Source organism: Tetrahymena thermophila, assembly GCF_000189635.1.
Source record: "Tetrahymena thermophila SB210 genomic scaffold scf_8254527, whole genome shotgun sequence".
Lineage (NCBI taxonomy): Eukaryota > Ciliophora > Oligohymenophorea > Hymenostomatida > Tetrahymenidae > Tetrahymena > Tetrahymena thermophila.
In genome coordinates, this window is record NW_002476301.1 from 365,604 (window position 1) to 392,732 (window position 27,129).

A 27,129-nucleotide genomic window follows, 5' to 3' on the forward strand; every position below is an offset into this window, starting at 1 on the left:
AATTAGATTAATTTAAACAAATAATTTTTTTAAAATTAAATATTTGAATTGTGAGTATTTAAATAAATTTTAAATTATTAAAAATCACTTATTTCATAAAATTAAACATCAAAATATTTGAGAAAAATTAAAATTAAAGTTATGTAAAGCTATTGTTATGAAATTTATTTCTTTTTAAATTATTAAAGAGGATAATTACATAATAGTAATAAGTATAATATTTTTCGATTTAAATAAAAATTAAATTATTTTAGAGTGATAAAATAGTAGTTTATTTAAGACTTATTAATTATTCATTAATAAATAGTTTAAGTAATTTATTTTATGATAAATAATAAATTTTAAAAAGAAATAAGAATTCATCATTTGAAATGAAATTATCAATTCTCCATATCCTATAAAATTTTTATTATTGAATAATATGCAAGGTTATTTTTATATTCAAATTAAAACTTAATAAATTATTTTTTATAGTTTTTCTCAAAAAAGTTGAAAAAGATATAACTCGCTGAAATAAAAATAATTTATTTATTTAAATTAACTAAAAATATTTATTTAACTTCTTCAAAAGAATAAAGAAATTTAATCAATATTCATTTGCTTTCAGATTTCTTGTGCAAATTTATAATTCATCATCAATAAACAGTTTAAATAGTTTTTTTTGAGAAATGATAATTAAAATTTTCAAGTATCAACACTTTTAAATCAAAATGAAGGCTTTTTTTTTAATATAAATAAATTATTTTATTTTTCTATAAAAAATATTTGAATAAATTAAAATAATTTGCTTTAATAAAAATTAAAACATATTTATTTGAATTTCTTTAAAATAATATAGCAATTAATCATTCAGTTTTGATTTCTAATCATTTTTTTAATAAGATAACTTTTCTGAATGATATTAAATAGTTTGGAGCGGGGAAAAAATTTTCAAATTTTAATTTTATTAAAAGGGGATTTTATTTTGTTTTTTCTTATAATTATTTAATAAAAAAAAATTATCAAGCTAGGACTGGAGCAGAAAGGCAAACTATCTTACTATAGACTAACATCCATCAACCATAAGTTTTTAACATAAACCAAATTTTTTTCGGAGAGTCTTCGGCAAAAACTCCCGGCGACTTTGACCACTTTTCAAATTTTAAGATATCTTTATGACATTATGGAAAATTTTTAAAGGAATCTAACTTTCATTCTTGTTTTTGAAACACCTCATTCTCTATCTATTAATCAATCTTCTCTAAAACTCGCAAAAGTGGGAGTCGATTATTAAAAGAAAGGGATAATAATGAAAGTTAGCGAGGAGAACGGTTAGCTAAATAGTGCTTATCCTCCCGTAAAAGCACTAAGAGCTAAGTTTTTAAAAGTTTTCTCCCTAGTATTTCTTAAATACTTTGTTTAATGCTTTCATCTCAGTTGACAGACTAAAGAGTGAATTTGCTTTAAACAAGTTTATTTTTGAGATCCAAAGGAAACAAATACAATAAATGGGAAGCTTTTATCGAAAGAGAAAGCTATAAGTTTTTGAGGTCTACCATAATGTTATTTTAAGAATCATAAAATTTAAAAGCTCAAACGTCTCAACTTCCATGATCCCAATCCAGATAGGCTTATATTCTTAACATTAGATGTGTGCATCTGATTTAAGTTAAAAGAGCTACAGAATGACAATACTTTATATTTCAATATAAATAAATTGACTTTCTTAGGATATTATAGAAACTCTTGCTATTAGATTTCTTCATATCCTCTCTTGTATAAGCCACCAATGCGCTTCGATTAAAATTTTAATCAAGTTTTAGGGGTTTCTCTATCTTAAAACCACTTCTTAATAAGATCCCCTATATAAAAAAAGCATTGGCGACTCCCTTTATATACAAAAGAACGTCTTTTGCTATATAAATAGGTATATTTCAATTGAAATATGATGGACAAGATGGTTAGCTATAGTTTGATAGTCACTTAATTAATTAGTGCTTTTGGAAAGATTATATTAGTAGTTTCTTGAAATGAACAGATAATCTGGAAGAATTGTGCTATTTAGCTAGGTCCTTTTATGTATAATTAAGAGTATTCATTTACTCTTTGCTCAAATTATACGCTTCTATCCTTCTACGACCCCGGCTAAGTTTTTCATCTTAAATCAAATCGTGGCAAAAATTCTCTTTCCAAAATTCTCTTTCAAACTTAAAAAAATATATTTTAGGAGGCAATAAATATATAAAAAGTATTTTTTAAAATAAAAAATAGGAGGCACAACCATTTTAATATATTAACTTAATAAAAAATAGCTTTAAATTTACAACAAATTTTTAAAAAGATAAAAATTAACTCATAAAAATAATAAAAAAACTAAAAAAATTGAATAAAACAATTCAGATAAATAAAAGACCTTAAAAAAAGGCAATTAAGCAAAAAAAACACAAACCAACAAAGAAAAAAGAAATAAATAAACAAAACAAATAAAACAAGAAAAACCTAATAAAAATAAATAGATGAAACTAAAAGCAAAATAAAAAGAATACAAATAGCAAAAGAATGAATCAGATAAATAAAATAAATACAAAAATAAAAATTAACATTAAATCAAACCAATTAAGACATAACCTTTGCTATTCATCTATGCTGCTTCATTTAGTATTTTTCATTGATTGATTGACTAACTTTAAATTGGCTATGAATTTTGTTAAAATAAAAATGCTTATTTATTAGTTGTTTAAATATTTATTAAATCTATCTACTGTTTTATTAATGGTTCCCAATTATTTATTTTTGTTTTAGCTTTAAATATTACTAAAATATATTTTATTTAAGATTATTTTTTTTTATTTTACATAAATAATTTAATTTTATGCACTTGGAATTAATTTAAGTGTTCACATTTATTTTCAAGGCAAAAAACATGATAATAATTTAGATCCTATTTTGTATCAGATATTTTTTTTACTGATAATCGTAAAATAAAATTTGTTTTCTTGTAAAAATAAAATTTTTTCTAGAAATATAAATTCAATATTACTATAAATTTGGTACTACTTAACACAAAAATATATCAGCTTATTTGTTAACATTTTAATTTAACAATTTTACTTGCTTTACTTATTTATTTATTTACTTACTTATAATCAATTTTTCTTTTGAGGTAAATTAATTTCTGCTAACATGCATCTAGCACTACCACCACCAATTCTTTCAATAGTAGGAATAGGAAGAGCAATAATTTCACCATATTTTCTGAAAATAGCCAATTATTCTTCAGTATATCCTTTGAAAGCGGTTTCTGACATTACAGTAAAAGTTTTATCACCTGTTTGGTTTCTTACTTGTAAAATGTTACCACATAAACTTTTTTCAGTTTATTATTCTGAGATAATAATAACTTCTCTATCTTCAGAAAGTTTAGCAACAACTTCTTCTGCTTTTTCACCAACAATGCAGCTTTTGCAAACAACGGCAAACTTTTAAGCAATACTCATAAGAATGTTTGTGTGATAGAAGGGTTTACCTGAGACTGAGCTTCTGCTTTCGAACATAATAGCTTCGTATCCATTTTCTTAGGCCCATTTTTAAAAGATTTCAGGGTTAGCACGTTAACTAATATTGCAATAAGCTCTTCTTTTTACTCTATCAATGATCAAAGATCCTGTACCTTCTAAAATTTAACCGTTATGCTAGAAATTTTATACTTAATTAACCTAAAACTACTCTAAGAGCTATTCAATAATGAATCTAAATTAATTTTTTTCGGCATCTCTATTCTTTGCAAACATAGGGTAAAGGATAACTTTTCCATTAGGTTCTGTGCTGATCCAATTGTTAGGGAAAACGGCATCAGGAGTGATATTAGCATCAAGTTCATTAGTTCTTGATTTATCGAATACAATGACATTAACACCATGTTTCTTAAGTAGCTCAACAGAGTTATCGAATTCAGAGATAGCTGCTTAACGAATTTATTCAGTTGTCTCAGCTTCGCTATTTTTGTTCATGAATTCGTTATCGACTGCAGTCTATTCGTTATAGATAAAGTCAATAGGACGAATCATCAAAATGCTTCCTGTAATTTACTATTCAAGACTCATTGTTTAAAATAATATACTTTTAGCTTTTTATATTTTCTAAATTATATCAATCAATCTATTTATCTTATTTTATTTAGTATTGATTATAAAAATATATGAGTTAAAATCCTCTTTTAATGTGATAAATGATACAAGATAGCATTTTCATAGTATCAAAGATATTTAATACGTTTAGTTATAGTCAATAAATAATAAATTCTGCATCACAAACTTACATCATAATATTTTAGTGTATTTATCAATAATTTGTATGTAATAAAAAATTTTTTTATCTTGAAATATTTAATTTAAAAAATAAAAATTATTTCATAAAATTAATTTTCAATCCTTAATTTATTTCTAATAAAAATAAAATTTTATAATTTGTTTATTTCTAATATTGCATGTAACACATATAATCTCAATAATTTATGCTTTTAACAAAATATTTTTTATGGACTATGAAAGAAAGTGGTTTGTAAATAATATCAATATAATTTAAAAGAAAAAAGCAATAAATGAGAATTTTAATTACATATATATTACTTTTAGTACAACTTATTTTAATTTGGATAATTTATTATTTATATTTTTTGATTTAAGAGCATAACCCTTCATTTTATTTTCTTGTTATCTAGTTTTTTTAATCCAAAAGAGTTTTTAAGTTATTTTTGATAAAAAAACTTTGATAAATACAATAAAATATATAATTCAATAATTAAATATAAATTATAATAAATATTAGGGTATTTTAAAATCTGTTTAACTAACTAAATTTCTATTTTAGTATTAAATTATGCCAATTTTTTATTCTTATCAGAGTTATTGAAACCACAAAAAAGTAAAAAATATCTTTCTTTTTTACCTTTGCAAAAAAACACAACTTGATATCACTCATTTCTCTTCTTTTTGTTCCATCTTTCTTAAGATAAAATGTAATTTATCCTATCTGAGGAAATTAATTTTTCTAATGAATTCAATTATTATAATTTTTTAAATAAACTTATCATTAATAAGTTATTATGCATATATTTTACACTATTTTTATTAAACTATTTTGTAATTTGTTAGTATTTTTTCTTTAGTTTTAATCATAGGTTAAAAAAATTCTTTTTGTTTTTTAGATACCTTTAAAACAAAAAATAATACAAAAAATGGTAAACTGGTTATAATAAGATATTTTTATAAAATTAAAATACTTAAAATTGCTATTATAAAAATAAATGAAAAATATTAATCTATTAATTAATATTTCACAATATAAAATTATTTGGCTAACTATATATTTAAGTTACATGTTTTGATGTTTCCTTTTTAAAAAATACAGTTGCTTATTGAAAATATTTGGTTAGTATAATTCATTGAACTTTTTATATACTCAAATTCATAAATATTACCATAGTTTTTTACATTTTCTACTATAAAATTTTATTTTTATTTATCTATTTTTTATTAATAAATTTTACTAAAAGAAATTATTTAACATACTCTCATTTTTATTAATTTTTTTTTTTAATTATTACTATATTTCTAATAATTATAAAAACATTTATTGTTTAATCAGAATAAAAAATGTTTTAATCAGCTAAATTGGAATTAATCTATATTTATATTAACTTAACTTCTAATTATAAAATTTTAGTTACGTTTATTATAATATTTTTATCTTTTTTGTGTTAATTTTTAAAATTTTCAAATCAGATTTTAATAAAATTTCTTTTATCAGATAAATCAATTAATTATGATTTTCTGAATTTTAAACAAGTTGAAATACATTTATAAGAAAATTATTTTTTTAGATAATAAATTCAGATGATACCTTAAAATAGGATGTTTTATTTTATTATCATACAAATTTTTTTTGTTCCTTTTTTAGTTATTTGAAATATTTTATCATAATTTTGAACAAACATTTCAAATAAATTATTTTTCATAAATAATCAGAAAAACAATTCATTTAGTTTTATTTTTATTTTTCTTTTATCTAATTACTGATGAAGAATGATTATATTTTATTTAATATTTATTTTCGAAATCATAAAAACAAAGATTAATTAATATTGTTATTTAAATAATACTGACTGATTCTAATAAAATATTTTTTTTGTATCTTAACATTTAAAATTTTTATAAATTATTCTTTTACACTTTTGTATGCTGGTAACTAATAAATTATTATTTAAGCATTATCAAACAGATAAAATTCTTAAATTTATATTATTTAAATAAGTTTACTGATAAAGGATAATTATATTTTAGCTAACATATTTTTAAGTGTTATCAAAAAAAATGATCAAAGCCAATACTTGCTTGTTGTTTTTTAAAATATAATTTTCAATTTAACCTTTCATAGAATTTTTAAAATAAATTTGCAGAAGCTACGCCTTAATTTGAAGAAATTTGACATGAAAATATTTATGGAAAAGTGTACTGATTGAATGTAATAGAGTAAATTCATACATTTTTTCAAAAGACAGTGTGCTAAGAATATATTAGGAATACAATAAACAATATACTTTTTATCTTGTATTATTTTTAAAAATTGAAATTAATCAAATTCATGAGAAATCAATCAAAACAAGTGTGAATTATTTTAATTGCTTTCTCTTTTTGTTTGGAAATTAAAGTCTTAAATTAATGAATTCATCAAGAAATTATTGCTGAAGAAAATCATTTGAAAAAGAGTGGAAAAGCTTGAAGAAATCAAAGTAAATAAAAATAAATTATATTGAAAAAGCATAGATTCATCAAAAAAGCAAAAATAAAATATAAAAAATTAAATAAAAGCTAAACAATTTCATCAAATAAAAAAGTAAAGCAAAATTTAGAAATAAAGATAAATGGCTGAGCAAGAAAGTTCATTTTAGGGATCAGGTCTTTTTGATAACCTTAGAAAGTTAATTAACGTCATCGATGAATTAAGAGATGTCGGTTTACAACAATATATTAGATTGCCTAGAATCGCAGTTATTGGTTCTTAATCATCTGGTAAATCATCTCTTCTCGAAAGTATCGTTGGTATCGATTTCTTGCCAAGAGGTTCTGTAAGCTTTAAAATTAAAATACTCTTAATAAGTTATTTAAATTTAATCTACCTATAACAAAATAGGGTGTAGTTACTCGTAGACCTTTAGAACTCAGATTAGTTCATGTGCCTCCCAGTAATAAAAAAGCATTTTTGTTTTTACATATTTTTATGAATATTTGAAAACAGTGAACATAAAACAATCTTTTTCTAACTTAAATGAAAAAAAATTTACTGATTAGATAGAATTTGATTGCGCTAGAATAGAATATCAAAATAAATTGAATCTAAAATATGAAACATTTTATTAATTTCAAACTATAAAAATTAGATGAAAGATAAATCAAGCCATATGCTATTTTCGATGTTGATAAATCAAAGAAGTGGGAAAACTTTGATTAGGTTAGATAACAAATCGATTTCTTAACTGACCAAGTTGCAGGTAAGAGAAAGAAAATTATCAATGACCCTATCGTATTGACTATTTACTCAAATGATGTTATCGATTTGACAATTATTGATTTGCCTGGTATTACAAGAATTCCCTTAAAAGATTCAGACCAATAAGAAGATATCGAAAAAGTTACTAAAGATATGGCTTACTCGTAACTTATTTTTTATATAATTACAAATGTTTTAATAGTAAATTATAGCCAAAAGCTTCCATCAAAGCAACCTTCTTTGAAAAAAATTAAAGGAGTTTTTTAACTTAAGTTATGAGGCGATTTTGTTAAAATTATCCAAATTAAAAGCAATACATCAATAAAAAATACTTAATCATGCACACATTTTAAACAAAAATTATTATAAAAATAGATACATAAAAGATGAAAGAACAATTATTTTGTGTGTTGTTCCTGGTAACTAGGATATTTCTAACTCCGATGGTCTCTAATTAGCTAGAGAAGTAGACAGAGAAGGCAATAGAACAATTGGTGTTGTTACAAAAGTATGCAGCATTTATTTCTTAAATATAAAAAATAAATAAATATTTTAGAGGCTATTTATTCTAAATTTGCTTTATTTAATTAAAAAAGCTTGATATCATGGATGCTGATACTGATGCAAGAAAAATGATCATGGGTCTTGAAATTCCTTTGAAATTAGGATATGTTGGTGTCAAGGGTAGATCTCAAAAGGATATTAATGACAATAAGAGAGTTTCTAAAGCTCTTGACGAAGAAAGACTTTTCTTTGCTTAGCATAAAGTATACTCAACTATGGATCCTAAGTTCTTAGGTACTAAAGCTTTGACTAATAAGTTATCAAGTGTGCTTTTCTATCACATTAGAAATATTTTACCTGCTATCGTCAAGGAAATTAAAGATAAATTGAAAGAATGTGAAGATAGACTTAAAGACTTGGGTCCCTCTCTTCCAAGAGAACAAAAAGATAAAATGCAACTTATCTGGACCATGATTACTGATTTTACTGAAAACTTTAAAAATACAATTAAGGGTAAATACGATCAAAGACGTTCTAATATTAATACAGAATTATCTGGTGGTGCAGTTATTAAGATGATGGTAAATAAATTTACCTTATCATTAATTATTAATCATACATTTTTATATAATTAATTAAATAGTTCAATGAGCTTTATGAAGATTTCATTTAAAAAACCTTTAGAGCAACTAGAGAATATAGCGATAAAGATATTTAAACAGCTATTTAATTGCATTAAGGTGATTCTATTCCAGGTTTCCCCTCAATAGATGCTTTCTTATATTTAATTAATCCTCAATTAGAAAAGCTAAAAGACCCTGCCTTTGAATGCTTAACTTAATGCTACAATTATTTGGAAGGTTTAGCTAATAAGATTTTGAAGAAAATATTCTCAAGATTCCCCACTGTTATGGACGAAATTGCAGATATTACAAGCAGAGTGCTTCAAGCTGTAAATTTACTTTAATTTTTATTTAAAAAGATATTTAGCTCAATATTTAAAATTAAAATAGTAAAGAGATTAAGCAAAAGAAGTTGTTAACAATATTATTGAATCTGAATAAGGTTACCTTTTCACTAATGATTTAGGCTATCTTGCTCACAGAACTCATTTGATTCCAGTATATTTTAATATTCTCAAACTTTTTATAAATAATTTTAATTAAAAAAAAAGGCTCAAGAATCTGGTAAAGAAGGTTAACAATAGATAGATGCTGAAAAAGCTTTTATTAATGAATTGAGATCTAGAGTAGACGTTTACTTCAATATCGTTGTCAGAAATGTAAGAGACTCTATTCCTAAGGCTATTGGTTTCTTCTTAGTTAAGGCTGCTTAAGAATAATTGTAATATTAATTATATAATGAAATTATGAGAAGTGAAGATTCTCTTGGTAGCATTGCAGAAGTATGTTTTTTTTTTCAAATAGTTAAAACCAAATTTAATCTTATTTTTTTCTTCAATCTAGCCTGCCAACATCGCAGAAGAAAGAGATACACTCAATAAAACTATCGAAGTTCTTCAAAAGGCTCATAGAGTTATTAAGAGAGATCCTGAGTAATTTTATTTCAAAAATGTAATTGTTTAAATAAATATTTTTTTTTAAATAGTCTTCAACCCAGATATGATGGATAGAATCCTTAAAAGCAAGTTGTTTGAAGAATATGATTATTCAATGAGGATTTTAATATTTCTAAAATAATTACCAAAACTAAAAATCTAAATTATAAAATAAAAATCCAAATAATAAAATATAGAATAAATAAGCAATATCTCTAGTTAAATTTAATTTTGTTAAATCGTTTGCTCAAGAATATCTGTCTTAAATATAATATGTTAACTTAAATCAGTACATTTAGTGTATTTCCATGTCAAATATGTATCCCAGCAATATCTATAAATGTACAAGCTTTTCCATATCAAAACATCTCTCTTAAATTAATTTATTTATTAAAAAATATTTCTTAAATTTACTTTATTTCATTTAAAAAACGATTAGTTGCATTCAATTTTTACAAAAAGTTTATTGAAATATCTTGCTTAAATTCTAAAATAAAAGTAAATAAAATTTTTTTTTTTTTCAATTTCAATTGAATTTGTTTAAATTTATAACAATCAACCAATCAACTAATAATTCATTTTTTTAATTTTACTTTATAAGTAAATAAATAACAGATAAAATGTTAAATTTTTTAATTTTAATTAAGCAATTTAGAAATATTATAAAATTGAAATTACAAATTTTAAATTATGTTAAATAATAATAAAATTGATACATTAAAAAAAAACATATTATAAAATTAAAATTTATGGCAAAAATTTCAAAGATGTTAAAAGTATTTATAAGAATAAAGTAAACAATACAAAATTATTAGATAAGTAGTAATGGATCAGAATAATTATTAATTAGTTTTATTTATTTTTTTAAAATTAAATTTATTTTATATTATTTTGAGTTTAAATCAAATATTCAATATTTTTATTATGAAGGTTTGTTTTCTTTTCCATCATTCAAAATATTATTTATTGGTGTTCTATTGGTTTTATTTGCAGTAGTTGGTTTGGAGTTAATTGTAGAAGTTTTAGTGATACCCATAGTTGTTTTATTATCTGATGCTTATCTGCTTACAATTTTCTTTTCAGTTTAGACAATCTATTTTTTGATAGCATCTGGGATCACACCTTCAATATGATCAGGATATTCTAAAGCAAAAGATTCAATTCCTTTGTTTAAAATGTAAATATTATCATATCCCTTCTCAAAAAATGTTTATCCAGCTGTTATAGTTTATTTTTCATCACTTGAATAAACAATAATAACTTTGTCAGAAGCATTTTTCTATATCAAAAATAAATAATTGGTTCATTTAGTTACTTATTCAAAGGAAATTAATTTACAAATTTGTATAGGATAGGAATCACTTTGTCTCTTTTAAAATTAGTGATTGGATATGATACAGATTCTTTGATTCTGTAGGTCTATTGTTCGGTTTCGTCTCTTACATCAAGCAGTAAAAATGAATTTTAATCCTAATTTATACATATAAAAAAGTTAGAAAATATTATAAAAATAAAAAGATATACAATATATCCCTCTTTCTGTTCAGGTTCATGAGTTTAAGTAATTCCTGACTATCTGCTATTGTATGATGCTTGTGAGACATTATCATAATTAAATTTACCTATTTGTTCATCTTGTTGATCATTCTAATTTATAAGATCATAAATACTTTCATGATTCTTATCCAAACAAAGTAAAGTGAACAAATATCTAGCAGAAATTCTTCCAAAATTTTCATTTTTCTTCTTAGCAATAAACTTATCACCTTTTCATGCATAATTTTAAATTAAAAAACATATTTAAGAATATGAAATCTTTACTTTTGACTTCAACATCTCTTGCAGTTGTACCGCTATTAATTGTTTTTTAAACATGTTCGTATTTAGTTGAAGGCTTTGTTTTCACTTAAAGAGGCTATTTATTTAGTAAAAGAGAGTAATTATTATATTTGTTTTAAATTAGAAAAGAAACAAAAGGCCTAATCTAAACTTTCTTTAATCAAATTACATTTGAGTTTATAACTGGTTAAGCTCATAGGTCTTTTAAATAAGTTTTTAAATATCTAATTATTTATTTACATCTTTCTTTTAGTATTGATATCCAAGAGGTTTGTGCTTATCCATTTTTAACTATCTGTGCTTATAAGTTTAAAATTTTTATCTACTTTCTTTTTTGATTTTTTGAAAATCTTCAGATTGTTAATTTAAAATTTTTTTTCTAAAAATCTAAATTTTGATTAATCTTATTTAAAACCATATATATATATTACTAGGTAAATAGGAGTTTTTCAATATATAATTTCTTTTTAAATGTTTCAATTTTATAGCAATTGATGGCCTGAAAAAATTATTCAAAATTTATTAAATTTATAAATTAGATATTCTTTCAAATTACCTTTATGATAATTATATCATTTTCAAGATTTATTAGCTTTTATTGTCAGAAATTCTTAAAAAATATTTTTAAAAACTATTTATTTTTATTTTTCAACAAATTTATCAAACCAATTAAAATTTTATTTAAAAAATGTTGCTTATTAATCTAAAATATATTATTTATGAAGAAATGAAATAAAATTTTATAATATTATATGTTTATTTGTTTTTAAAAAATAAAAACTATGAAATAAATAAATTAATTAAATTATTCAGTTATTGTTCGTTTATGTAGCCTTGAAAAAGGCAGCACCCTAGGGTACTATATATATTTTTTTTTATAATTAATCTCTATTTTATTAATTTAATAAAATGTAAAATTATTTTAAATAATAAACGAGGTTTATTATGCTTTAAATACACTCTTAATAAATAACTTTGGTTACTATTTATTTAGAATTTTATAAAACAGTTAAATACTAAAACCAAATTAATTAAAATTATTTATAAATATGATAAGAATTGATTGACATTTTAACCATATTTTTAAGAAATCATTAGAAATTTGATTTAATTAAGCTCAATTTTGTAAAGTTGATATTATATAAATTAATTTTTTTGAATCTTTTTATATTTATTTGACAAAAAAGTAAAATATTTTAAATGCTTAAGTAAGGTTTATTACACTTAATATATTTATTTACTCTATAAAACAGGATTAATATTGATTTATTTTATTTAAAATTGTATAACATTATTTTTTTCGAATAATTACAAAATTGAATGAAAGTTTTTATTAGATGATCCTTTAAAAGAATAGTGAATAAAGTCAGACAAATATATATGATATGTAAATAAAAAAATACTTTTATAGATTGATAAATTTAAGTGTATATGTTTAAATATGCTATGAAATAATAAGCCAATATTATCAAAAGCTTTAATCTATTTAAATTAAAATAGTTTATTTAGTTAGTATAGGTTTAAATAATTAAGTAATAAAAAAATTAAATTTATTTTATATATTTAATTTTTTTTGATTGTTTGGATTGTTGATCATTAGAATTAGTTAATAGAGTGAACACCGGATTCTTAGAAACCTGATTAAGTCATTCTTATGAATTGAACTTTCTTTTAGAGTTCTTAAATATTGTGAGCGCCATTATAGCTCATACCTGATTTAATACCTTGGACAAATTGATTTAAGACACCAGCGAGAGGACCAGCATAAGGAATATAACCTTCAACACCTTCAGGGGTGAAGTTTGTAGATGAAGGTTCATCAGCACCAATACGTTGAGCTTTAGATAAATTAGCACCGTAACCAGCCATACCTCTGTATACCTTTTAGAGTTTTCCATCTCTGTAAATAATTTTAGAGGGAGATTCTTCACAACCACCAACAAGTCTTCCAAGCATAACACAATCAGCACCAATAGCAAGTGCTTTGCACATATTACCAGAGTTTTTGTTACCACCATCTGAAATCAAGGGAACTTAGTATTACTTGCAAATAGGAGCAACATCACTTAAAGCAGAGAACTATTTTCATATGTAAGAAATTTTATTTATTAAAATGATATTTTAGTGAGAATATATATTAATTACTTAAGGAACACCGCATCCAGAGACGATTCTAGTAATACAGATACTTCCATTACCAATACCACAACGAATACCATCAGCACCAGCTTTAATTAAAAGTTCAGCACCTTATCCTGTAGCAACTGATCCTGCAACAATATCAATATCTTCGAAGTTTTCTTTTAATTTTTTAATAGCATCAATGCAAATTTATGAGTGGCCATTAGCAATATCAACAACAAGGACATCGACACCAGCTTCAATTAAGGCTTTAGCTCTTTCAATGTAGTCATCCTTTGCACCAATAGCAGCACCAACATATAATTTACCTTCAGAATCTCTGTTAGCAATAGGGAATCCATCTAATCTGTAAAGATCCTAAAATTAATAAAAAAAATAAATAGTTATTGACTGATTTGTTAAAAATTCTAATTAAATCTTATCATTTAGAATAAAATAAATCAATAAAATAACACTCTTAGATTTTATTTATTGATTTAAAATTTTAACTTAAATCATTAAAACCAGACAAACCTTTTGTTGTTTTTATTGTAAGATAATGTTTTAAATAAAATGATTTGCCATGAGCTGGATTTTAATGTAAAGAATTCTTCACATGTGAACATTTATATAAATCATAATTATTTGTTTACCTTGAGAGTTACAAGAGCAAGAATCTTGTTATCAGGAGTAACAATAGGGATTTTTTCAATTCTTTTGGAGTGCATGAGTTCCTTGAGGAATTCAGGTTCAGGGAACTAGCCTTCATCTGGCTTGTTCATTACGTGGGCAACAACCTTTTCTCTTGGAGTCATGAAATCAGCAACTTTATCAGTGTCAAATCTCATGTTTTTAATATCTCTACGAGTGAGAATACCAGCAAGTGTGTATTGTCCATTACAATCATCTTTTCTCTTTGAAAGCATGGGTGATTTTAAAAGATCTTCTTGATTAATAACTTGATCTTCGTTAGTAACTAAGAAGGTTTAGAAAGTATATTACTCTGCAACTAACTTAATTTCCTTATATGTGCTATTTTTAGAAACCATAATAGGTTCAAAAAGAATGTGAGCTTGAGCTCTCTTGACTTTTTCTACTTGCTTGCATTATTCAGTCATAGGCATGAAACGATGGATAATACCTAAACCACCACACTTTGCCATTTCTTTAGCCATTTTGAATTCAGTAACGGTGTCCATAGGAGAGGAGACGATGGGAATATTTAAAGGAATATTCTTGGAGAATTTTGTCTTAACGATACATTCACTTCTACTATTGATGTCGCTATATTAAGGAACCATCAAAACATCGTTGAAGGTCAATCCCATTTGAAGATTAGGAGTAAGGAGAGTCTTAGGCTAGAAGGATTCTTAGGTGTTAGATATCATTTTGCTAGCTATATAGTTAGAGTTTACTAAGGTGTAAGTAAAGAGGGTGTTTATTTAGTTTTGCTAAATAGTACAGAGATATTTATTTTTTTCGAGTTCGCAGATAATATAAAAAAACTGGGTTGAAATCAAATCGTATTTAAACCCAAATTTCTAATGCAAATCCTAAATTTTATAATCGGTATTGCCAGCATTTTAATTTTTATCAAAAAGTTAAGTTTTGAGTGGGGGATAATTAAAAATCATACAATTATTAATTCAATTAAAAATAGTAAAACCTTATCTATCTTTTAGGTTATAATCAAACAATAAAAAATATTGCAAAGAAATGACGTCTTATAACTTAGTTTAAATATTGATGAATAACATATAAAAATATATATTATCCCTTAATACCACTTTTTTTACAATTAAAAAGATCTTCAAAAACAAAAAAAAAGTAAATCGGATTTTGAAAAAGAATCCATTTTTTTGCAGTTTATATCAAGGAAAAGATGACTAAATCATTTAAAAACAATTCAAATTCTCTAAAATTAAAAAATGGTTACTTATTTACCTGACAAAAATATAATTTAGGATGAAAATTTGAAGAAATTGTAATTGAAAAATAGGATTTACAAAATTCATAGTATTTGAAACATAATTTATGTCTAAAATAGAGCAGCTACAATAAGAAAACAAAGTTTGTGTGATTTTGGTTACAAATAGATGGAAAATTCATTTTTTTTGTAATTTTTTTATTTAAAATGCCTAATAGTAATATCTATTATCAGCGAACTAAGTTTATAAGTGGCAAAAAACTTTCATTTCTATTACTTTAGCTTTATCTACTGTTTCCCTTTTTACTTCTTAATTATTGCGCGAGCGCACTTTTTATCAAATTTGTAGAAATATTGTATCTACTTATTGTTAGCTAAATTAATATACTTGTAATATTGTTTTTCCCAATTAAAATAAATATTTTCAACAGATTCAGTTCTTGCAAAAATAGGAATACAAATCAAGACAAATATGGATTTAAATGAAAAAAGAACGTTTGAATTTAAAATTGTGTCCTAATTTAATTTTTGTACTCTTAAGTTTATAAAATATCTTTAATTGAAATTAGAAAGCAAAGTAGTTTTGTAATAGATTGAATAAACTTTATGTGTAAATAAAATCTTTAAGTTTTTGTAAATTCTTCGTTCTTCCTTAAATTAAATTGACTTGCTTTTTTTAGTTTTCCCATACAAAGAAAGATATATAAAGATATTGATATATCCTCTTTTTAATTTGTATTTTTCTTCTACTTTCACAAATATCTTGCTATTTATTCTTAAAAGCTTTCTTTGTTCATTTAATATCCACCCAAAGTTTTTAAAATGGAATATCTCAGAAGAATTTTTAGAAGAGTCCCTGTAGTCAATGATCAATATCAAAGCTACTTGCTGAAAAATGAAGAATATTTAAGAAGAAATAAAAAAGATGTGTTAGAGTTATATCGCAAATTCCACAAAACTATCCCAAAACTCTTCACTAGAAAAATAGAAAAGGCTGCGAAAATAGAAGTAAATCAAACTCCAAAGATGTATTATATATTTCATTTGATATTAAAATAGGAATTAAAATATCTCTTCCATGAAAATAAGAATGAGCAATTCATTTCAAACATAGAACAATACAAAATAATTGCAAACGAAGGTAAAAAAACATAAATTATCATTATCAATTTCAATTAAAAATAAAAATAAAAATTTAAGAAAGTTAATTGATTTTTTTTTAAAATGGTTTATTTATGGAATAAATATTATTTATCAACTAAATAAATGAACTTTGTATGCTCAAAACATCTAAAATACCACATTTTTATTACAATTTTGAGAAAATAATTAAAAAAAGAATTCACTATTTAATTTGTTTTGGTTTTAAATTTAGAATGGGTTAGATTATTCTTAGTAATTTAAAATTAATAAAATAAATATAATTTTTAGTGCTTGAAAAAATAGATAAGAAAGAGTATCCTCCTTTTCCTTCATATTACCCCTATAAGATGTATGACCCAAATAATTTAGAAGTTTAGTTCAGAAAAAGACACAGCAGAGATGTGCTTATTTGAAATTGTATTTAAAAATAAATCATGTTTGTTTTCTTTCTATTTTAATTTCACTATTACTAATATGTACATTTTTTGTAAGTAAAAGTAATTGGATATATGAACACCTCTCAAATTAATAGGTTACTTAATTAACTATGTAATACTTTCATATGATATCTTTTAATGCAAATTGTTCTAAACTTTTTTTTAATAAAGAGTAATATTCATAAATCTCTTTAAAAGTAACATATCATACCAAAAAAAAATTTTATCACAAAATATTCTCCTTAATAGAATAATACTCAATTATAATTTAATATATGTTAACTTCTAAGCTTTTTAGACACTAATATTCCATGATTTAGTATTAGAAGTAAGTTTTTATATTAAATTTTAATTAATTTAATATTAGAACAAATTTTCTATTTATAAATTACTTATATTTAAATAAAAGAATATACTTACTTAAAAAATAAAGTAAACCTAGTTTTTTTATTTATAAATACTAATATAATTAAGAATTAATTAAATATTTTTCTAAATCAATTTTTTTAATAATGATTTATCATTTATTTATATAATTATTATTTTAACAAACAAATTAATATTTATTTAAGAATACTTCAAATAAGTTAAGATAGAATTTATTTAAAACATAAATTTTCTTAAAAATTAACTACTTTAATAGATGCTCATATATATTTTATTTATTATGTTGTCACACACAGAATATTTTTAATGCCAATATTATTAATTTGTTTTGGAATAAAAAAGTTGCTAAATTGAAAATATATGCTTGACTATTTATTAAATTAAAATTATTTATCATATTACACATAAAATAATGTAAATAAGATTTTAATATTTTATAATAAATAATCAATTAAAATCTCAAATTAAATTTTTTTTATCATAAATATTATGCAAATTTATTTTTATTTCTTGCACTGAAATTATTTTAAACTATATCTTTGTTAATCATTTAAGTGATATTAGATCTTCTTACTTTACTATTAATTATGTTTTATTTATTTTTGATAATTTTAGATATAAAATAATTAATAATTTTTAAATCAGATTTGTATTGTTAATTTATATGAATTATATGTATAAAAAAATATTTATTTTTTAATATTTTAAAAAAAATATCAAATTTATTTATTAAAAATTTTAAATATTTATTAATCTATTTTTATTTATGGAGCTTTTTTTAGAGAATTTGTCAACTTATTTAACAAATCAGACTAAATGTTAAGATATTTTATTAGAGTGCAAACCATTAAAACATTTAAAATATATATTAGACCCTCTTAATCTTATTTAATTTGTATACATAAATAAATAGTATAATTAATTATTTGCACTTGATTGTTTTTTTGCTTTGTAAAATCAATAATTATTAATATATAAATATTAAGTTGATTGACAAATACAAACAAAGCACATTCTAAAAAAAACATAGACACAAAAGATTTTATTTTAAAGGATAAATGTTTACAAGTGTTAGAAAAAATAAAATAAAACCAGTATTGGGATCTGACAGAACCGAAAAAAGCAAAACTGATTACAAAGAATCTATCGAAGAAGAAGATATTGAATTAGATATTGGAGAAGACTTAGTTGATGATGATAAAGATGAAAAAGTTTAGTTATAGGAAAGATCTGATAAATAAAACAATCAGCAATAAGAAAACAATCCATCTAAGGAAAATAATAATAATGAAAGTGATATTGAAGAAAAAGTAGTAGGAGGTGATTATGAAGAGCCAGAATTTTTAGGTGAAGAAGAAGCGGAAGGTGAAAACGATGATAAAAAATATGATTGGATGGATTCCGATGACGAGGAAGATGGAGATGATTAAAAAAATGACCATGATAAAAACGATAGCAATAGCTCTCCTAATTAAAGTAAATGTTTAAATCATGATTAAAATGATATTCAAGAATTAAATAATATTTTTAAAAATGGAAAAGATGTTTTAGATTAATATCAAATATCATTTTTACTATTTGAAATTTAATTGAGATTGCTTATGGCTATTACACAAACGCTATCTTATTTGATAGAAAAATTAATTATATTTGGAAATGAATAAAAATATATTTTTTAGATATGAGATTTCATAAATCTAAAAAATGAATTAATTAATCAATTAAAAAATATCCATACATTAAAGAATAAATAAATATTAATATGTCATATTTATCGTTTGAATCTAATCATTAAAAGGGAACAGAAAAAGCTAGAACAATATGTAAATTCCTTTAAACAAAGAAGAAGTATCTTTCGTTATTCTACTTTATTTACTTTTCTTTTATACTTAATAGAAAATTAGCTATTATAATCAAATTTATTAATTATCTAAATGAATACCCCATTTTGTCATATTTATTCTTTTAAAATTTATTTTAATAAATTTGTTATTAAAAAAGCCTGAGTAGAGAACCATAGTTGTGACAAACTTAAATTTTGAGCTTTCAGATAAAGAAATAAGAAATTACTTCTAACAATTCGGTAACATTGAGTAAGGATTAAATATCATTTTATTTAATATCAGTCTCAATATCTATCGAAATAAAATAAAAAAGAAACAAATAAATAAATAAATTTACTTTTGGATTCATGCATATTTCGAATAAAATAGAAAAACTATAATAAAGCAGTTAATTTGTTTGAGAAAATGAGTTTTATTAGAAGTATTTTAAATTAGCAGATAATTTTATTTAGAAATAAAGCTACAAATAAAATATTCTCGATTATTTATTGAAAGAAAAACAAAATTTATTTAATAAAATAATACTGGTATTGGCTGGGATATTATGCTTATATTCAACAAGAATAATAAAAAATATAAAATTTTAGAATTTCTTTTTCAAAAGCAAATTTTAAAATAATCAAGAATTCTTTTACAGATTATTAATTATTTTTATTTAGAATTTTTTTCAAATGAATGTAAACAAAATAATAAATTATTAAGCTTGCAGTAGAGTCAAATCTAAAGCATAGTAAAAGTTTTTGTTTCAAACAAACAAAAATAGCTGCAAACTAATTAATAAGAATATCTAAAATAATTTTTTGAGAGGCATAAAGCCATTTTTGAATTATTAAGTTTAAATTTTTTTAAATGATTTTTAACTATCTATTACATATATTTTAAATTAATATGAAAAGAGATTTAATTGTACCCAGAAATGAAGGATAACTATTTAACAAAGGAAGAGCGTTTGTTTAATATTCTACAGTTGCTATGGCGTAATTGGTAAGAATTTCATATTATAGAGCTTAACTTGATATTTAAATGATTTAATTAATTTTTGAGATATTCTTCAAATTAAATTAGACAGCAAAAAAGATTTAAATTTAAATATTCTTTTAAAATATTTGTTGCATCTACAATTACATAAATGATAAAAAAAACATGAATTTATTATCTCATTAACTTGGATGTAAAATTTTGTTCTAAATCCAAATCATCATGAGGGAATTAAATTTTGGTTTTTGGAGCTTGTTTGTTTGAGTATATTATTGAAACAATATTTTTAGAATCTATTCTAAATTTTCATATACTAACTAGCAGATCCTTTAATATTTAAATTAACTTATTTATTAATATTTGAAAGATTAATCAATATTTCCTCTCTCTGCTTTACTGCTCTAAATAAATACCATCATCAATCAGCTATTATTATTTTAATTACTTTTTGTTGAAGACAGATTTTGATTAAAAAGAAAAAAACAAAATTAAAAACCCACTAAAAGATACCAAAAATTTTTAAATAATGAATAGTACCCTAAATTTAAGTATCTTGCTACTTTTAATTGAAATCAATTTAATTAAAGGGGTAGGAATTTATCTTTAGATATCAACAAATATGGCAATTTATTCCTAATATAATATACACTAGAAATGTTTGAGAGCATTTTTTTATAAATAAATTCATATTATTTTCCCGCGATAATCTCTTCAACTAAAGCCATTTTATTCAATTAAAACAAAAAAAAATATTTTTCACCTCATATTCGTTTTTTCAAATTATCATGAAGTTGATAAAATAGATTATCCAAAAAAAATAATTAATCTAAATTCTTTTTTAATTGAGTGTCGTAATATTTAAAAATTTTTTATCCCTTTTTCCATATTCTAATAAGATCATGCATGATACATCTATTGTATTTATTACTACCAAATAATTTGCATACATATGAATTACTCTTAAAGTTCTGAAAAAGAATTCCCTTTATATTAAATTGTAAAGCAGGGTATTTTAAATAAATGATTAAAATTAAATTGACTTCATATTTGAGTGATTAAATTAGCAGCTTTACAGATTTATTTAGATTTAATATAAAATAGAAAATAATTCAAAATTTCCCTCCATGATTTAAATTTTTTCATTTATTTTTAAATTAAACTTTTTTTAAATATTAAAAATGCAAATTTTTTTAACAGTTACTTTATTTATTTTTATTAACATGCATATTATTTATGGATATAAAAAGGCAGCTTAAAAAAATGGTGAATTGTTCAAAGGCCGTCCACTTGAAATCAACTTGGGTCTTTAATCAGGAGTGAATATGAACAAAAAAGTGTATTGATTTCTTATATGATATAAGTCTTAGACATTTTTTAATTAAAATAAATATTAGACCTTTCATGTAAAATAAGGGCAGCAAGCACTAATCAAAGCTACTAAAATCAAGAAGTAAAAGTAGGGAAAAGAAAAGTAGTAGAAGTAAGAGTAATGAAGACAGCTATAGTAGAAGCAGAAGTAGAAGTAGAAGTAGTTCTAGCAAACGTAGTAGCAGCAGAAGTAGCAGTAGAAGTCGTAGTAGTAACAGCGGTAGCTAGAGCTAAAGTCGTAGTAGGAGTAATAGTTAAGGAGAAGATAAAAAAAGTTCTTCAAGAAGAGATTCGACTTAGCATAATCGTCATAGGGATCGCTATAGAAACTAAGATAGAAGAAAAAACGATAGCCGCAGTAGATCTAGAAGCTAAGAAAGAAGAAACTCTTAGCACAGTCGTGATAATAACAGGCATTATAATCGTCACTAGCATGGCCGTCAATAATACTAAAACAAAAACTATTAAAGTTAAGGGTAGAGAGGTGGTTAAGGCCAAAATAGAAGCAATTATAACAACAATAACGGTAACCGCAATTATGGAGGTGGATAAAGGCACGGAGGTTAAGGATCACACTATGGTGGCAGTGGACACAGAAATTGAGTTAAGGAGAAATAAAAACATAAAATCAAATTTATAATTCATTTTTAGCTCGAGTTGTATTCGCGCTAAATAATTGTGAAATCTAAAATTAAAAAAGGCACATTACATTAAATGAATTAAAATTGATTTTTGATTCTGAAAAGAGAGAAAAACAAGCAAACAAAAAATTAAATTGGATTGCATAATTTAAAAATTTACATACAAATTCTATCTTATTTTGATTAATAGTATTTGTGTATAGAGCTTGATAAATTTAATTAATTACCATAAATTGGATATATAAATTATGTAAATAAATAAAGTTTTTTTAATCCTGACCATTAAATTAGAAGAATAACTGAATAGATATTTTTAAACTTTTTTTATTCAACAGATACATCGTTGATCTTTACGTTTGTCTATTCATTTTCTAGAAGTTATTTTAAAATTCTACTCTAAAGGAGTAGTAAATAAAAAGTGCAAATAAAATTTAAAAAATTAATAACCGACACTTGTTTATGTTTTTAAAATTTAGATTTGGTGGGTTTTTTAAATTTCAAATCCTATGTCATGAAATAATATAATAGCTGGTTTATTTTTAAATTTATCAATTTTTTAATTTTTTACAATGCAAAATTTAATATCAAAATGCAGATTAAGTATATTTTTCTTTTATACTTTTTTGTCCTTTTTTTTTGTGGAAGATTCACATGTAAAGAAATATTAACTTTTTCTTAATTAATTAATCGATTTCTCCTTCTTATTTTTTAAAATTTTGCATAAGAAATATTTGTTTATGCTTAAACCACTAATTTTTACAAAGAGAACAGAAAGGAGAGCTATTCAAAAAGGATAAAATTTTTTCAGACAATCCCTCATCTACCATATGTACAATTCTACTTTCCTTTAAATATTATAACTAGTTTTTTTATATTAGCTTTTTTAGCCTATAAGTTTTGCTTAAATGAGAAAACTAGTAGATTTATTATGAATTTCGGATTTTGGATGAGCTAAACAAACGAAATAAAATATGATGGAGTCGAATTTCTAAAATTTATGAACAAATAAACAAAAATAATAGATTTAAATTTATTTATTTAGCTGGGGTCAATAAATGGAGTTGATTATTTTCAACCATTTATTATATTTAATTTTTGAAGGGTTAGCAAACAAGGGTATTAGGTAAATAGAATTCCTATATACTTTTCTAAAACCTACATACCTACCCCTTTAGTAATGCTAGTTTTCAGTATTAAAAATAATTAATCTGATAATTAACTATGTATCAAAAAAAGAGCGAGAGGGAGAGAGTATATAGATTGATATTGCTTATAAAGATTGGTAAAAGTTATTTATTAAAAGTAATAATTAATAATTTAAAAAATAAAAGCAATTTTTACCTATTAAAAAAAAAGAAGGTGAAATAATTCACAAATAAAAACCAATAAAAAATAATAAATATTAAGTCGACAAAAAATGTCAGCATTTTTCTTTGGTAATATAACCGTTTCCAGAAATGACTTTTTCACTTCTAACGAAGCTGTTTCTAATCTTAAAGAAGAATCTGGAAGTGCTCACGCTGCTTCACCAAAGACATCCAACATGCTTTATGCAAACTCAAGCACCAACTTCTATCAAGTAGCTGCTGCCTGTCATAAGATTGAAAGTCCTACTTGCACTAAAACTCAATAGGCTTGTCCTTCTGAAATGATTGATGAATCAGACTTCATCGGTTTTGATTTTTGCTTAAATGCTCCTCTTATAAAAAAGAGTAGCAGCATACTTAATTCAAAAGAAATCGATGTTTCTGAATTCTCAATTAGAGAAGAAGCTAATTCATGTGAATTAAATCTCAACGCAAACGACAATATTTAATACACAGCTAACTCTAGTTAAAGTTCAATGTAATTTTTTTAATTCAATATTTCTTTTCTATCTCATCAATCAATGATTCAATCAACCAATAAGCATATCCTAATAAATTTATTTATGATTTCCTATTTAGAATCTTTTTTCATTATAAAATTTCGAAATTGACTGGGGATTTTTAATTCCAAATAATATCGAAAATGAATTTAGAGTAGAAAAAATAAACAATAATAATTAATAAAATAAAAAGTTAGCTTTTAACCGCTCGTTAAAAAATCAATAAAAAATAAAAAATTTTATTATTGTTTGATTCTAAAAAAGGAATAAATTATTATTTTCTATCATTTTAATTAAAAAATAACATGCTCATTAATTAATTTTTCTTTATAATTAAAAAGTGATATTAGTGATTTCAGCTTATGAATCAATTGAAAGACTAAAACATCAAATCTCCTTTTGCAGCCTCCTACCTGCAGTACAGAGACTTTCAGATGTTAAAAAACTCAAAAACTAACAACTCACACATATACTTCTATTGAAGAATTCTTTCTCTCTCACTTAAATCTTCTCTATAATAAAAACCAAACATTCTATATAATAATACAATCAATCAATAAACCAATTAATTATTTTGATTAACTATCAAAAATTTATTATAAATTCCTAAAAAATATCCATTTGGTATTTTCTTTTTATTAACAAATCCTCTATTCTACTTTAATAACGAAAAATAAGAGATCTTGAAAAAGATTTTTTAAATAAAATAACTAACTAAATAACTAACTTCAGTTCGTATCACCTAGCTTAATGAACTAATTATTGAAATAGTGCTCACAAGTTAGCTAAGATTTCTAAGCTGATATCTATTTGATATCATTTTAAATTAAAAAATATAGCTAAGAAATATTAGCAACTTCCAATGCACCTACTTCTTTACTTACTTACTAAAAAACAAACAATCAAACTATTATAGTTACTCGAAATGGGATTTACTTCAAGAGATTAAAAAATCGCGTAAATGTCAATTTTAGACTACTCAAATCAAAATTTGCTCAATAAAGATAGCACCAACTTACTTAAGCTAAATTGGGTATATACTTAATAATTGCAAGCACAATTATAGTAATCAATTAAAATAGTTTTTAATAAAATTTCTCTCCATAGCTCACAAACAAAAAAAATAGTGAAGTTTTGTATGGTAGGATTTTTTTCTATATATTTATAAATGCAGACAATAGAAAAAGTTGGTGATGAATACAGGTTTGGAAAATATTTCCTTTTAATTTTTAAATATAATTATCAAGTCTTTGCTCGCAAACTACTGTCTGTATTCTTTTCTTTTAGAAAGGGGAAAAGTAATAAATTATTAAAAGCAAAAATTTAAAAATTTACAATGAAAAAAAGTTAATAACTAATTTCTCCCCTTAATAAAGATCAATCAATAAACAAAGCAAACTCTGTCCCCACTTACAAATAATATAAGCTAATTAAATCAATAATAACTACTAATTGACAAGCAAATTGCGCGAAAAATATATAATGATTAATCAAGTCAGTATTAAGCCTAACATATATACTAAGCTGCCAACTAACATTATTTATTCCTTGTTAGATCATTGGAATAGAGAAACATTTTCATTAAGATAGATAAAAATTTAGTTTTACTTTAAATCTTTTTATTTTCTTAATAAAATTAATTCTTCTACTCCCATCCTAACAAAAACTTAGGCCAAACGAAATTGACTGAGGTGGCTTATTACTTATCTTCTTATTGCCTCAAACAAAAAAAATCCAAGACATTACATAACCTATAAATTGAAAGTTATTATTGTTTAGAGTAGCCAGTACAGATACTTAGAATCAGAGGATTACATCCTGACTAAAATAAAAATACCATAGTGAAAAAAAAATAAATGATAATAATATTAATAATAATAATTATAAAAATAAAAAAAATAATAATAATAACTAATAAGATATTTTATCTTACCTCATCTATAATAATCTTCTTAACTAAAAATCTTATCCATTAATATAAGTAAGCTTATAACATCAATTTCCAATTTTTTTGGAGTCCATAACAATATACATATATAAAAATAAATAAATAAATAGATATAGTTATTTCATCTTTTGAAACTTTGTTCATCTTTTTATAAATTAAAATCAACATACAAATATTTGTATTCCTCATTTAACTAATATTTCTTTTAAAACGAAGAGTTATTTACTTTCCTTTTAATATATTTTTACTTCATAATCATAAAAAATTACTTATGTTTCTTTCTTTTTTCCATACTTTCATAAAATTTCTTAGGGATAAAAATCTCTTTACTTTAAAAAACCTTTATATAAGTGTGAAACTTTTTATGATAAAAAGATGTATTGAATTTGACATACTTTAATATTAGATTTCGAATATAATAAATATAATATTTCTATAAAATAATAACATTTAATATTTCTAGCACTAAAGTAATTTAAACTCTCTTGTTTTGATTTCAACTAATTTATATACAGAAAACTCTATTAAATTTACAATTATTTAAAAAGTGTATTGATATTTTTTCTTTTTTTCTAATTGAAATTATGTGGTAGTGTGTATTATTAACTCAACACTCTATTTTATCTGCAGAGTAATAAATATTTAAATTTTATGCCAACAGAAAAAAAAACAAAGGAATTAGATTTATCGTTTTAAAACCACACAAAATATTTAAATTTTTTATTTTTATAGAAATTGATTAATTAATGTAAAGAATTAGGTTTTTAGCTTTACAATTCATAATAATACAAACAATAAATAACACAAAAGACAAACACAGACCGAATGACTGACTGACTGATTACAAGTTATATAAATGAATTATAATTGATCAAAATTTAATTTTAATTTATTATAAAAAAAAGGAACAAAAGATATAAATCTTATAGTTATAATATTCCTTTTATAAAGTTTTATTCCCACCAATTATTATATTTTCAAAAGCATTGGCACTATATATCTTTTGTAATAAATAGATAATCTTACAATTCAATTAAATT

General features: G+C 22.7%; 9 protein-coding genes across 9 annotated transcripts; 5 read left to right on the forward strand and 4 right to left on the reverse strand. All coding sequences in view use genetic code 6, as the record gives it.

The window, feature by feature from the left end:
• Window positions 1–2,009: 2,009 nt before the first annotated feature.
• On the forward strand, window positions 2,010–2,651 carry TTHERM_00486770 (transmembrane protein, putative; the record flags this gene model as incomplete). The annotated part of the gene is made up of 1 exon (XM_001032889.2): window positions 2,010–2,651. One exon carries the CDS (start codon window positions 2,010–2,012, stop codon window positions 2,649–2,651), a length of 642 nt encoding a protein of 213 aa, XP_001032889.2.
• A 474-nt stretch (window positions 2,652–3,125) lies between these two features.
• Window positions 3,126–4,181, reverse strand: TTHERM_00486780 (amidinotransferase; the record flags this gene model as incomplete). Its single annotated transcript, XM_001032890.4, has 1 exon — window positions 3,126–4,181. Exon 1 carries the CDS (start codon window positions 4,080–4,082, stop codon window positions 3,126–3,128), a length of 957 nt encoding a protein of 318 aa, XP_001032890.3. The 5' UTR covers window positions 4,083–4,181.
• Window positions 4,182–6,901: 2,720 nt separating this feature from the next.
• TTHERM_00486790 (dynamin central region family protein) lies at window positions 6,902–9,688 on the forward strand (the record flags this gene model as incomplete). Its single annotated transcript, XM_001032891.3, has 10 exons — window positions 6,902–7,105; window positions 7,171–7,222; window positions 7,418–7,691; window positions 7,903–8,035; window positions 8,124–8,612; window positions 8,675–8,983; window positions 9,045–9,152; window positions 9,206–9,436; window positions 9,498–9,586; window positions 9,640–9,688. 10 exons carry the CDS (start codon window positions 6,902–6,904, stop codon window positions 9,686–9,688), a joined length of 1,938 nt encoding a protein of 645 aa, XP_001032891.1.
• Window positions 9,689–10,499: 811 nt separating this feature from the next.
• On the reverse strand, window positions 10,500–12,004 carry TTHERM_00486800 (rhodanese-like domain protein; the record flags this gene model as incomplete). Its single annotated transcript, XM_001032892.4, has 5 exons — window positions 10,500–10,868; window positions 10,928–11,059; window positions 11,114–11,355; window positions 11,411–11,504; window positions 11,669–12,004. The coding sequence occupies 5 exons, from the start codon at window positions 12,002–12,004 to the stop codon at window positions 10,500–10,502; spliced, it is 1,173 nt and encodes a 390-aa protein (XP_001032892.4).
• Window positions 12,005–13,021: 1,017 nt separating this feature from the next.
• TTHERM_00486810 (inosine-5'-monophosphate dehydrogenase) lies at window positions 13,022–15,183 on the reverse strand (the record flags this gene model as incomplete). Its single annotated transcript, XM_001032893.1, has 3 exons — window positions 13,022–13,507; window positions 13,574–13,927; window positions 14,203–15,183. The coding sequence occupies 3 exons, from the start codon at window positions 15,181–15,183 to the stop codon at window positions 13,022–13,024; spliced, it is 1,821 nt and encodes a 606-aa protein (XP_001032893.1).
• Window positions 15,184–16,298: 1,115 nt separating this feature from the next.
• On the forward strand, window positions 16,299–17,032 carry TTHERM_00486820 (hypothetical protein; the record flags this gene model as incomplete). The annotated part of the gene is made up of 3 exons (XM_001032894.1): window positions 16,299–16,484; window positions 16,536–16,617; window positions 16,908–17,032. The coding sequence occupies 3 exons, from the start codon at window positions 16,299–16,301 to the stop codon at window positions 17,030–17,032; spliced, it is 393 nt and encodes a 130-aa protein (XP_001032894.1).
• Window positions 17,033–18,303: 1,271 nt separating this feature from the next.
• On the forward strand, window positions 18,304–22,236 carry TTHERM_000486877 (RNA recognition motif protein; the record flags this gene model as incomplete). Its single annotated transcript, XM_012799063.1, has 6 exons — window positions 18,304–18,919; window positions 19,242–19,291; window positions 19,445–19,536; window positions 20,184–20,271; window positions 21,513–21,601; window positions 21,660–22,236. Exons 1-6 carry the CDS (start codon window positions 18,502–18,504, stop codon window positions 22,234–22,236), a joined length of 1,314 nt encoding a protein of 437 aa, XP_012654517.1. The 5' UTR covers window positions 18,304–18,501.
• Window positions 22,237–23,929: 1,693 nt separating this feature from the next.
• Window positions 23,930–24,895, forward strand: TTHERM_000486878 (hypothetical protein; the record flags this gene model as incomplete). The annotated part of the gene is made up of 2 exons (XM_012799064.1): window positions 23,930–24,119; window positions 24,483–24,895. 2 exons carry the CDS (start codon window positions 23,930–23,932, stop codon window positions 24,893–24,895), a joined length of 603 nt encoding a protein of 200 aa, XP_012654518.1.
• A 741-nt stretch (window positions 24,896–25,636) lies between these two features.
• TTHERM_000486879 (transmembrane protein, putative) lies at window positions 25,637–26,278 on the reverse strand (the record flags this gene model as incomplete). The annotated part of the gene is made up of 1 exon (XM_012799065.1): window positions 25,637–26,278. One exon carries the CDS (start codon window positions 26,276–26,278, stop codon window positions 25,637–25,639), a length of 642 nt encoding a protein of 213 aa, XP_012654519.1.
• Between the last annotated feature and the right edge of the window lie 851 nt (window positions 26,279–27,129).